Source organism: Fukomys damarensis, unplaced genomic scaffold (genome assembly GCF_012274545.1).
Source record: "Fukomys damarensis isolate Sample0158 unplaced genomic scaffold, DMR_v1.0_HiC HiC_scaffold_23, whole genome shotgun sequence".
NCBI classification, from domain to species: Eukaryota; Metazoa; Chordata; class Mammalia; order Rodentia; family Bathyergidae; genus Fukomys; species Fukomys damarensis.
In genome coordinates this window covers 17668117-17681217 of record NW_022900935.1, presented here as the reverse complement: position 1 = coordinate 17681217, position 13101 = coordinate 17668117, and the positions used below count along the sequence as shown (strand labels likewise).

Below are 13101 nucleotides of genomic sequence, written 5' to 3'. Positions count from 1 at the left end.
CAGTCCCCAGCCAGGTCCTTCAGAATCCTTGCCCCCCCCCCCCCGCCCACTGTCCCGCCTCCCAAAAGTACACAGCTTGGGTTCTCAGGGAAGAGCCAGGGCTGCCTTTCTCCAGGTTGGAAATGAAGAGTTTGCGTCCCAGGAATTTAGACTCCAAGTGGGGGTGGGAAGGAAAATAAATCCATTCATTCAGTCTGTCCCACATACTCATTTGGCTTGGGTTCAGAGCCCTGCAGGGGCACAGCAGAGCTTGCAGGCTGGTGGGGAGACAGACCTACACTTTATGAACGATCCAGGGCCTGAGGGAAGCACAGTGGGGTGTGGCGGGAAGGTTTAGAAGCTGAGGCCTCGGAGAGCCTATCGTGGATCTTGACTTCTGCGATGAATTACCTGCCTTCAAAGGTGTGGCACGGAGCCCTGAAAGCCATGTCTCAGGTAGGGCACAGACTTGGACTGTGACCTGCAGATGGTGAGGGGCCACAGTGGGCTTTTGGAAGGACACGTTTGTGTGTTTTCCCTCAGCTTCAGTGCTCTCCTTAGGCCACACGCTGCGAAGGGGAGGGACCTACCTTGTGAGTCAGAGCTGGGGCCAGAATGCGGAAAGCAGAATCTAAACCCCTGAGTCTTGGGGTGCCCAACGACCTGCAGTTCTGTTTCTGCCCCCTTCTCAGTGCCCACCTGCCCCTGCCCCTCCCTCAGCTCCTTCCCTTCCTCCTTCTCTAGGTGCCTACTTAATGGTCAACGCTTCGCAGCATGCCCCAGGCCAGCGGGCCCATATCATCTTCCAGAGCCTGAGTGAGAATGACACCCACTGTGTACAGTTCAGCTACTTCCTATACAGCCGGGATGGCCACAGCCCTGGCATCCTGGGTGTCTATGTGCGTGTCAATGGGGGCCCCCTGGGCAGCGCCGTCTGGAATATGACCGGATCCCAGGGCCGTCAGTGGCATCAGGCTGAGCTGGCTGTCAGCACCTTCTGGCCCAATGAGTATCAGGTGGGCTGGGTTCAGCCTGTGGTCATCCTGTGCCTGGGGGTGAGGGCTGAGGGATACCCCTCTGAGCTCCGACTGGGTTGATGTTAGCCTGTGTTTAGCATCAGGAGTCGATTTGTGCTCAGGGTTGGAGTTAGTCTGGATTAGTCTAGCTGTAGCATCAGAAGTCACTGTTAATAAGAGTAGCCTGTAGCTGTGGTCAGGGGAGGGTTGGAAGATTGGGAAGAGTTTGATGCTTTAGGGCCTTGCGCTTGACCTTGCTCTGTGCATCTGACACCCTGCCCTGAACCAGCTGGCTTGGTAGGGAAGGTCAGTATGAGCAGGGGTGTTGAGGATGGGCCTGGAGTGCCCCCAGAGGGCAGGGCTGAAGGGATGTCAGTATGATAGGGACCTTCCTGCCTCCTCCAGGTGCTGTTTGAGGCCCTCATCTCCCCTGACCGCAGGGGTTACCTGGGCCTAGATGACATTTTGCTTCTCAGCTACCCTTGCGGTGAGTCCCAGCCCACTGCACGTGCAGGGGTGAGGGGTGTGGGCAGCCGCTGCTCCTCCCTGCAGGGGTCTCAGGCCCAGCTCATGCCCTGACTTCATTCCCCCAGCAAAGGCCCCGCACTTCTCCCGTCTGGGCGATGTGGAGGTCAACGCTGGGCAGAATGCATCGTTCCAGTGCATGGCAGCAGGACGAGCAGCTGAGGCAGAGCGCTTTCTCCTCCAGGTGAGGAGAGCAGCTTGTGGCCTGGGGGACAGGGGTGGTGTGGGCTCTTCAGAGCCGAGTCCTTCCTTCAACTTCAGCACCAGAGCACCGAGTCTTGGCTGTCCCCAGGCTTTGCTCTGCCCTTCTGGGTCCCCAGTCACTCTGGGGCAGAGCACAGCTCCAGGAACCCCCAGATACCTTAAGTAGTAGGGATGGGTAATTGGGGCCAGAACATTGTCCCCTCACCCTGGCCCTTGACCTTCTGACCCCTCTTCTCCCACAGAGGCAGAGCGGGGCGCTGGTGCCTGCGGCCACTGTGCGACACATCAGCCATCGGCGCTTCCTGGCCACTTTCACGCTGCCTGCAGTCAGCCGCGCCGAGCAAGACCTGTACCGCTGCGTGTCCCAGGCCCCGCGCGGCGCTGGTGTCTCCAACTTCGCAGAGCTCATCGTCAAGGGTCAGTGAGCCCCACACAGGCCGAGGGGCGGGGCCAGCGGAGGGGGCGGGGTAAAGTCTGGTGGGCGTGGTCGGAGGAGTCCAGCCGGACTGGCCGCTCCATAGGACTCAGTGGGCAGGGTGGTGTTTGACCCCGCTGAGGTCGGATCAAAGGGGCAGGCCCCAGTGGGGATGTGGCCCGGGTGAGGGGCCAGGCTGATGGGGTGGGAACGGGCCAGGTGAAAGCTAGGCTGTGCCTTCCAGATACTGACTGGAGTTAGTATACATTCAGGCTCCTGAGGCGGGAGGCAAGGACCCTGGGCGACCCCCGGGGGCTTGAGGGAACGGTTGGGGACGGGTCAGCAGTCGTAACCAGATGCCCATTAGTGGCTGGAGATTTAGTGGAGGCTGGAGATCGATCGATCGAGGGCTTGGTGGCAGCATGAGGAGTCTGGAGGACCAGGAGGGGTGTTGGGGCTGTGGATGGGGTAGGGCTATGGAGTTGGGTTCGAGATCTCAGGCGCATCGGTCGGCTGTACCTCTCCTTCTCGCAGAGCCCCCCACTCCCATCGCACCCCCGCAGCTGCTGCGTGCGGGCCCCACCTACCTCATCATCCAGCTGAACACCAATTCCATCATCGGTGACGGGCCGATTGTGCGCAAGGAGATCGAATATCGCATGGCCCGTGGTCCCTGGGCCGAGGTGCATGCTGTCAGCCTGCAGACCTACAAGCTGTGGCACCTCGACCCTGACACCGAGTATGAGATCAGCGTGCTGCTCACCCGCCCGGGGGATGGGGGCACTGGCCGCCCTGGGCCACCGCTCCTCAGCCGCACAAAATGTGCAGGTGGGTGCAGCCGCTACCTCCTGCCCCATTGTCTCGCTGGACAGCCTGTGTGGGCTCAGGGTAGTGGAGGAGCAGAGGGCACATTCCAAGAGGCAGTATGGCTTGGGTCTGTGCTTCTAAAAAGTTACTATTTTTACTCAGCCCTTGTAATGGTAAAGGTTATTATAGCTAATACTTTTTGTGTGGGTCTCTTAAACATAGGTGTCTGCGCACACATCTCCTCATTTAAAACATGGGCCATGCATGGTGGTGCACACATAACGCCAGCGCTCTGAGAGGATTAAAAATTCCAGTGAGAAAATTTAGTGAGACTCAAAATAAAAAGTAAAAACAGGCCTGGGAATGCATCTCAGTGCCAAGGCCCCAGGTTCAATTCCTATTGCCGCCCCCTCCCAAAAAACCTTCAAAAAACAGAAAACATAGAAGTAAACAAAAACCATACATAAACAAATTAAAAAAATCCCCCAAGACCAAAAACCCCAAAGAGACAAAAAATAAAACCATAACACCATGATAGAGATACTGTTGATATGCCCATTTCACAGATGAGGTGACTGAGGTTCATAGACATTAAGTGACTGGCACACGGCTGTTAAGTGGTAGAAGTGGAATTGGCTGGCTGGTTCCAGAATCTGTGTTATAATTCTACTATATGTCATCTAGACAAAATACACAACTAAGTACCATAAAATAAAAGTGTGTGATAAATTCTAGCTGGATTCTCTCATCTGGGCGTTGAAGTGGAAGCCTGCTCCACCTTGTTAGAAAAGGTGAAGTAGGGCCAGGTATTTAGCTCTGTGGTTCTGCTGCCTACCCCCGAGTTCTATCCCTGGTACCAAAAAAAAAGCAAACCCCAAAAATGTGAAAGGATGATCCATGGTATATACCTGCACCAAAGGGGACTCTGTTTCTCAGAAGAGAAATTGAGAATAATGTTCTTTGTGATCTCAGTATCTTGTTTGTATTGAACTTTTCATTGAACTGAGTGTAGATTCATGTACAGTTATAAGAAAAGTACGGAGAGGGCTAGGGATTTAGCTCAGTGGTTCCACCACCTGCTTCGCAAGTGCAAGGTCCTGAGTCGATCCCCGATACACCGCCCCCCTCCCCCCAAAAAAAAGAGAAACAGAGAGATTCCCTGCAACCTTTTTATCCTTTTTTTTTTTCCTATGGTGGTAACTTACAATGCTATGGCATGATGTTACAGTCAAGATATTTACACTGATGGATCTTTTTTTTTTTTTAGTACTGGGAATCGAAGGTGGGTCCTTGTGCTTGCAAGGCAGGCAGCAGAACCACTGAGCTAAATCCTCAGCCCCTACACTGATGGATTTTAGTCTCCAAGTTTCACTTGTATTCGTTTGGGTGTATCTCTCTGGGTATTTCATTCTATACCGCTTATCACACCCATAGGTTTGTGTATTCCCCACTGTAGTCAAAATACTGAACAGTTCAGTCACCTCAGGACCCTTGTGTTGCCCTTGTATGGTCACATTTACCTGTCTCTCATCCTTCCCTCCCCAACATTTGATAATCACCGATTCATTTGCTCTTCATTTCTAGAGCTTTGCCATTTCAAAAATGTTACATAATTGAAATCATGCCTTTTGAAATCTATAACCTTTTAGAATCGTGTCTTTTTTTGTAACACTGCAATATATTCACATGTCATACAAGTCACTCATTAAAGTGTACAATTCAGTGGTTTTAAACACATTTATAGAGTTATGCAACCATCAACAAAGGTATGGAGCATTTCATCACCTCAGAAAGAAACCTTATGCTGGGCATGGTGGTGCACATCTGTAATCCCAGCACTCGGGAGGCTGAGGCAGGAGGATCACTGTGAATTTGAGACCAGTCTGGGCTACATAGTGAGTTCCAGGTCAGTCTGAACTACTTAGTGAGACCCTGTCTCAAACCTCCACCCCAAAAAAGAAAGAAACCTTGTCTCCTTTCACAATTACTCACATTTCACTCTAATTCCTCTAGCCCTAAACAAACACTAATCTACTTTCTGTCTCTACAGATTTGTCTCTTTGTAGACATCATTACATATATAAAATCATACAATAGGTAGCTTTTTGTGACTGGCTTTTTCATTTAACATGATGTTTTCTAGGTTTATCTATGTTGTAGGATGTATCAGCGTTCTGTTTCCATTCTTTTTTGGCAAATAATATTGCATTATATAAATTTTATTTATCCATTTAGTAGTTGATGGACACTTGGGTTGTTTATAGTTTTGGGGTATTTTGAGCAGCATTTCTATGAATATTCGTATGCTGTATTTGTTCTTGTTTTTATGTAGAATATATTTTCTTTTGTGTATATATCAAATGTGTCATAATTGATGTTTAACCTTTGAGGAACTGTTAGATACTTTTTCAACTGTATCTATACCATTTTCATTAACATCAGCAGAAGATAAGGGTTCCAATTTCTCTACATGCCCACCAACATATAATGTGCATTCTGATTATTACTATCTGAGTGGGCATGAAATAGTGTCGTATTGTGGTTCTTTTTGGTTTTTTGAGACAGGGTCTCACTATGTAGTTGAGACTGAACTGGAATTCACTATGCAGCCCAGGTTGATCTCGAACTCACAGCAATCCTCCTGCCTCAGCCTGAGTGCTGGGACTACAGGCATGAGCCACCACACCTGGCCTGGATACTAGATTCTTATTAGATATCTTTGTAAATATTTTCTCCCTTTATGAGGATGGTGTTTTCCCTTTCTTGATGGTGTCCTTTGAAGCACAACAGTTTTTTTTTTTTAAGACAGGATCCTATTGCATGGTACAGATTGGCCTTAAACTCACTATGTAGCGTTGGCTGGCCTTCACCTCATGATCCTCCTGCCTCAGCCTCCTAATTCTGAGATTACAAGCATGCATCACTGTGCCAAGCAGAGGATTTCTATTTTGATGAAGCTCAATTTATTTATTTTTCTTTGTTGTTTGTGCTTTTGATATCATATCTAAGAAACCATTGCCTAATCTAAAGTCATGAGAATTCACTTCTATGCTTTTTTCCTGAGAGTTTTGTAGTTTTAGTTCTTATATTTAGGTCTTTGATTAATTTTGAGTTAATTTTTGTATGTGGTGTGAGGTAGGAATCCACTTTGATTCATTTGCATATGGATATCCTGTTATCTCATCACTGTCGAAATACTGTTTTTTTCCTCTATTGAATTATGTTGCTAGTGAGGTTGGCCTTTTTTTTTCCTTTTTTTTGTGGTACTGGGGATGGAACTCAGGGCCTTGAACTTGCCAGGCAGGTGCAGCGCCACTGAGCCCCATCCCAGACCTGGCTTTTTTTTTTTTTTTTTTTAAATTCAGTGTGCTATTCTGAAGATTCATCCACATTGTTGTATGTATCATGCTTCATTCCTTCTTACTGATGAGTATGAGTAGGCCACAGTTTAACCATTTATTATACACAGGTATCTGGATTGGTCCCAGTTTTTTTGAGACAGTGTTTTACTGTGTAGTTAAGACTGACCTGGAACTCACTGTGTTAGCCCAGGCTGGTCTCGAACTCACAGTGATCCTCTTTTCTCAGCCTACTGAGTGTGGGATTATAGGCATGTGCCACCATGCCCGGCTCAGTTTTTGTCTATAACAAGTACAGACTGAACATTAATAGATAGGCTTTTGCATGAATTGTCATGTTTCTGGGGTAAGTGACCAAGAGTGCAATTAATCATTTTACATTCTCACTGCAGTGTGTGTGAATGGTTCAGTTTTCTGCATCCTTGCCAGCATTTGGTGTTGTCACTAATTTTTTTTTTTTTTGGTACTGGGGATCAAACACAAGTTCTTGCCCTTGTGAGGCAGGCAGCAGAACCACCGAGCCAAATCCCCAGCCCACTATTTTTTATTTCAGATATTCTGAGAGATGTGTAAGTGATACCCCTTCACTGTCTTAACTTGCATTTCTTTAACACCTGGTGATGCTGAACATGTTTTCACATAATTTTGCCGTCTTGTACCTTCTTCAATGAATTGTCTGTTCAGATCTTTGCCCGTTTTCTAACAGTAGTCTTTTTTTAGGGTTGAGTTTTGAGGGTTCTTTATGTGTTCTAGATGCCAGTCCTTTAATGCATGTACCATTTGTTTGTATTTTCTCCAGTGTGTGTATTGTTTTTTCATCTTTTTGACATGAATTTTTAGCTGTTTCTAATTTTGATAAAGTTATATTTATCAAATTTCCCTATTATGGGTTGTGCTTTTGTTGGCAAATTTAAGAATTCCTTGCCTAACCATATACCCAAAGATTTTTCTCTTGTTTTTTTTTTTTTTTCTCCTAGAAGTGTTATAGTTTTACATTTAAATCCATAAACTATTTTGGATAAATTATGAGGTAAGGTCAAGAATTATTCATGTTCTTGCAATCAGTATTTTTCAGTTTTAAAAAGCCCATCTGTGAGCCATCTAAAATCCAGTGGCCTTTGGGAGACCCTTGACTGGTCTCCCAAGGGCTTTGCCTTCTAGCTGAGGGAGATAGATCAGGTTACTTAACCTGTCAGAGCTTCAGTCCCCTAATTTTATAAAATGGGAAATGGTAATAATCTTTACAATCTGGGATTAGTTTGAAAGATTCATGCAACAAATATTTATTGAGTACCTATTATATGCCAGGTACTATTATAGTTGCTGGAAATATATGACTATAACCAAGACAGGCAAAGACTACCAAACATATGAGTTCGTCATGAAACCCTGCTATGAGCTCATATTCTGGCAGGAGGAGACAGGTGATAATAAGTAAACAAGTGGAGTATATAGTTTGTCAGGTGGTGGTAGAGACGGCATCAGGGAGGGGAGTCGGGTGTGGATTTTTTGTTTTGTTTTTTGAGACATTGTCTCATATGGTATGCCATCCAGGCTGGCGTTGAACTCATTCTTTCTACATCAGGTTTCTAAGTGCTAGGGTGACAGGTGTGCATCACTATGCCAGGTTTGGGGGTTGTTGTGTTAAAGGCTCAAGGAACTGGGTGTTGTGGAGCATTCCTGCAATCTTAGGCTCTGGGAGGATTTAGGCAGAAGGATCAGAAATTTAAGCCCAGCGTGGGCAATTTAAGGACTTAGTCTCAAAATAAAAACAACAGAAAGGGGTAGGGTGGGGATGTAAGCTCAGTGAGAAGGCCCTGGGTTCAATCCCCAGTACAAAAAAATGACAACACAAGCAAACAAATGGGAAAACTCAAGGAACTGTCTTACTGAGAAATGAGATTTGAGATTTGAGCAGAGGTGTGGATGTGAGGGACTGAGGCAGGCAGGGGAGCAAGGATCACTGGGGAAAGAGCATATCAGGCCGAGCAGCTGCAAAGGCCTGCAGCAGCAGCCTCGAGGAGACCCTGTAGTTGCCAGAAGGGAAGGTGACTGGGGAGAGACTCATGGGCTGGGGAGCCCCGGTGGCAGTTGGAGAGCAGGAGTAAACATCGTCTACTTGTATTGATCTGGCTCCTCTGTGGAGAACAGATGCTAGGAGGACAAGGGCAGCAGAGGGAGATGAGGGAGAGGGCTACTATAGTGACCTGATGGGGAGATGGTGGCCGCTGGGAGCAGAGAGGAAGTGGCAGTGATAGCAGTGGTGGAAAATGGTCAGATTCTGGTTTGTTTTGAAAGTAGAGCTAACAGCATCTGCTGATGGATTGGATACGGGAAGAGGGAGAGAGAAACAGAAAAGTCCAGCATGGCTCCAAGGTGCTTTTCTTGAGTAGCAGGAAGGATGGAGTTGTCATTTACTGTGAAGTAGCAGACTGTGGCAGGAGCTGTTTTGATGGGGTGTCATAGATCAGGAGCTCCGAGTTGGAGATGTTGACATGGAGATACCATTAGACATTCCAGTGGAGATATCCATCAGGCAGGTAGATGTATGAGTGTGGGGTTCAGGGGAGAGTTCAGACTGCCGGAATAAATCTGGAAGTTGTCAGTGTAGAGATGGTGTAGATGGTATTTAAAACCAGGAAACTGGATGAGATCGTTCACGCTCGTGGTTCTCAACGGGGGTGCTTTTGTCTCCTAGGAGACGTTTGGCAGTGTCTGAAGACATATTGTTGTCACAACTGGGTCGTGGTGGTGGGTGCCGCTGGCATCTAAGGGTAAATGTCCAATGAACAGACAGCTCCTGACAGCAAAGAATTATTCAGTCTAAAACATCAATAATGCCGAAGTTGAAAACCCCTGATTTCGTTCTTAGATTTTTAAGGGAATAAGTGTAAATGGAAGAGAGAGGAGTCCTAAAGCCTGAACCTTGGAGCCCTCCAGTGTTTGATGTTAAATGTGGACAGTTGTGCACAAATGCATTAAATGCATGTGAATAGTGCCTAACACACAGCAAGTACCCAGTAAGTGGCAACTGTCATTTTAATGGTATTCTTAATTTTTCAAAGGCAGTTGTGGTTTGCCACTGAGAATAAAAGAAACCAGAAAACGTGGGCACTACATAGAGAATCTCTGCTGCACTTCGCTTTGTGTGCTCGTGGGGAAACTGAGACCCTGGGGACTTGCCTGTAGTGGCTCAGGAACCCAGGTTTCACAGTGATGGCTTTCAACTATCCCCACTTCTGTAGTGAGGAAATTAAGACTTAGAGATTTTTTCTTTTTAAGATTCAGAGATTTATAATCAACTTGCCCAAGTCTACCCAGTGAGTCCATAGCAGAGCCAGAATCAAAATATGAAGCTCTCGATTTCCAGATTTTCTCAGTGATTTCCAGTCCAGCAGCAGCTGTCGTGAGCTGAGTGAGCCATCTAACACTGTACCTAGGTTGGCCAGGATGGGAGCTGGGGCAGACGGAGTGCACGAGCCTCATTCTGCCCCTCTCAATTACACGCTTCTCTGTGTTGACACCACCGCCTCCTCTGCTCAGGCGCCTTGGCCAGTAGTTGTTTTGCGGTTGGCCAGCTGTGTTGTCATCTTCTCCAGCCCCACGACTCCCCTCCCACTATATTATTTACTGCAAAAACAATAATATAGCTTTGGTAAAAGGCTTTTTAAAAAATCACTCTGAATCGCACCATCCTAGCCTGGCAGCTGTTTTAATTTTTCTGTCTTGTTCAGATCTCTGCCCATATGTCTACAGTACACTTTTTTACATGCTTGTCTTTGGGATGTGGAAAGAATTCGGGATTTTGCTTCATTTGCTCGGTGCTGTAACATGTACTGTGCTGACTATAATTGTATTTATTGCCTATGGAAATCTATTGAGTATCCTTGGATTGCTAGGTTGTCTGTTTCCAGATCCCTATTGTTATAAGTAATACTACGTTGAATAACTTAGTGTTTATAGTTGTTTTGTCTTTCTCTTGAGTTTTATTTATTTATTTATTTATTTATTTATTTTTGGGGTTTTTTGAGACAGGGTTTCACTGTATAGTTGAGACTGACCTGGAACTCACTGTGTAACCCAGGCTGGTCTCGAACTCACAGTGATCCTCCTGCCTCAGCCTTCCTTCCAAGTGCTGGGATTACAGGCGTGCACCACCACGCCTGACCATTGAGTTTTATTCTTGAGGGTAAATGATCAGGAGTGGTTAAACAAAGGGCCTTGATATAATAATTCTTTAAAAGATGGTTTTACTAATTTGGACTGCTATTAGGACCTCACATTAGCGTATACATGTTTATTTATTACTATAGGCCAGACAGTTTGGTGCGTGCATCTCATGTAACTCTCTTTGAAGAAGGCATCATTATCTCCAGTTTTTCAGTCAAGGAGCATGACACAAGTGTTCAGAGGGTGAAGCAACTTGCCTGAAGTCACAGAGCTGAGGAGGGGTGGAGAGAGGGTGTGAACTTAGTTGCACTTGACTGAGGTCCACACTTCCTTTCGTGAGATAAAGTTGAATGTTTTGGCTTTTGCATCCTTACTATGGTGAAACTCAGCAGATTTGGGGCTCATTTAACGATGTTAAACGTTACCTTTCTTGCCTTAATGTGCATTCCAACCTCTGATCTCTGAGTGGTCCACAGCCCTGTGGCATGCAGAGGATGGGGCTTCGGAGTCCCTTTGCTCTGTTTTTCCAGTGTGCATTGGCAGCGGAAGAGAGTGTCTGGGTGCCAGATGGTTTTTGGAAACCGAGACTGGTGGATTCACACCCTTCAGTCCGCATATCAGTCTGCATTTGACACGTAATTTGAGCCTGGGGAGAGAGGTAGAGAAGAGGGAAATGGACCTTTTTATCAAGGACTTCTAAGTCTAGCGAGGCAGATGCAAGGTCACGCAGATGTTGGAGGATGAGGTGCCCGTGTAAGAAGCTGGCAGTCACAGGTTGTTAGCTAGAGCTCTGCAAGGCAGTTTTAAGAAACTTGGGTAGGTCGTCAGTATTTAGAAAACTGGAGATTTCTTGTGAAAATATGAATTTCTGGCCTTTCTTGGAAACTGGAAAGATCTGGAACCTTTAAGCCCTTGGTGCTGCATGCCAGTGATTGCCCAGGGCTCAGGAGTGGCTGCTCTTTTGGATGGACACCTGCAGGGCTCTTTGCAGGTGCCTGTTTGTTTGTCATTGTCACCTGCCTGTTTGCCATTGTCTCTACTCAGCCTGTGCCGCTAGTGTGCCCTGAACTTTCTGTGCCCTTCCTCTAAATGCTTAGGAGGGCAAGGGAGCCTTGTGCTCCTGCCAAACCTCAAAGAATGGAAAGGAGTTCAGGCTGGCATTCCAGGGGCTGAGGATAGTGTAGGCAGCATGACAGGGTCCCAAGACCTACTCTCACCAATGCAAACAAAGCAATGATACCTTGATTCCCAAAGACTCCCTGAGGCAGTGCACATGGCCCAGCCTGGACCAGAGTCACAGGGTGGAGCAGGACTCCTGAGCAACATGGCAAGTGAATGCACACAAAATCTGCCCTGTCCACTCCACACATGTAAGGATAATAGGTTAAAATGAAACTAGAATCCCATTTTTCTGGTTAGGTAGAACCAATATAGTCAAAATGGCCAAACTTCCAAAACTGATACATAGATTTAATGCTGTCCTAATCAAAATACCAATAACAGGGCTTGGCATGGTGGCTCATGCCTATAAACCCAGCACTCAGGAGGCCGAGGCAGGAGGAGTCCTGTGAGTTTGAGGTCAGCCTGGGTTACATAGTGTGAATTCAAGCCCATCCTAAACTAAATAGTGAGACCTTGTCTCAAAAAAAAAAAAACAAAACAACCAACCAACCAACCAAACAAAAATGCATAATACCGGCAACATTCCTCACAGAACTAGACAAAACAGTCTTGAAATTCTTATGCAACCAGAAGACACTCATAATAGTAAAAGCAATCCTGGGCAATAAGAACAAAGCAGAAAGCATCGCAACCCTAAAGTTGAAGTTATATTATAAAGCTATTGTGATAAAAACAGCATGGTACTGCATGAAAATAGTCTTGTGGATCAGTGGAACAGAATAGTGGATAAACAACCCCCAGGCACATTCATCTATCTGATCTTTGACAAACATACACAGGAAGAGAGATAATCTCTTTGATAAATGGTTCTGGGAAAACTGGCTGTCCACATGCAGAAGATTGCATCTAGATCCTTATCTCTCACCATGTAGTAAACTAAAAAAATGGATCAAAAAACTAAATGTGAAAACAGAAACACAATCTTGTGGGAGATAAAATAGGTAAAACTCTTGAATGCATAGGCACAGGCAAGGACTTTCTGAACTGAACCTCAGTTGTACAAGAAATAACATTAAGAATCAACAGATGGAATCAAATCAAATTAAAAAGCTTCCACATAGTAAAGGAAACAATCAGCAAAGTGAAGAGACAATCTACAGAATGGGAAAATTGTTTTTGCCAGCCATTCCTCAGACAGAGGACTAATACCTAGAATATATAAAGAGCCCCCCAAATGGACCTCCAAAATAAAAGGCCCAGTAAAAAAAATGGGCACCTGAAGTGAACAGATACTTCTCAGAAGAAGTGGCCAATAGATACATGAAAAAATGTTGAACATTTCTGGTCATTAGACAAATGCAAATTAAAACAACACTGAAAGAACCAGAAACAATGGTTATTGTCAATAAATCAAACAAAAAAGAAGTACTGATGAGCCTGTGGGGCAAAAGGAACCCTTCTACCTTGTTGGTGGGAGTGTAATAAACTAGTGCAACTACTGTGT

General features: G+C 46.0%; 1 protein-coding gene across 14 annotated transcripts in view; it reads left to right on the top strand.

The window, feature by feature from the left end:
• Ptpru (protein tyrosine phosphatase receptor type U) overlaps positions 1-13101 on the top strand; it is a 64286-nt gene that overhangs the window by 7982 nt on the left and 43203 nt on the right. For all 14 annotated transcript variants that reach the window (XR_004518689.1, XR_004518688.1, XM_010631858.3 and 11 more), the window contains exons 3-7: positions 724-995; positions 1401-1482; positions 1589-1704; positions 1967-2141; positions 2674-2967. Coding sequence is in view for 12 of the 14 variants with exons in the window: in XM_010631858.3 (XP_010630160.1) it covers positions 724-995; positions 1401-1482; positions 1589-1704; positions 1967-2141; positions 2674-2967 (939 nt within the window). In the remaining 2 variants the exon portion in view is untranslated. The remainder of the gene's footprint in view (positions 1-723; positions 996-1400; positions 1483-1588; positions 1705-1966; positions 2142-2673; positions 2968-13101) is intronic.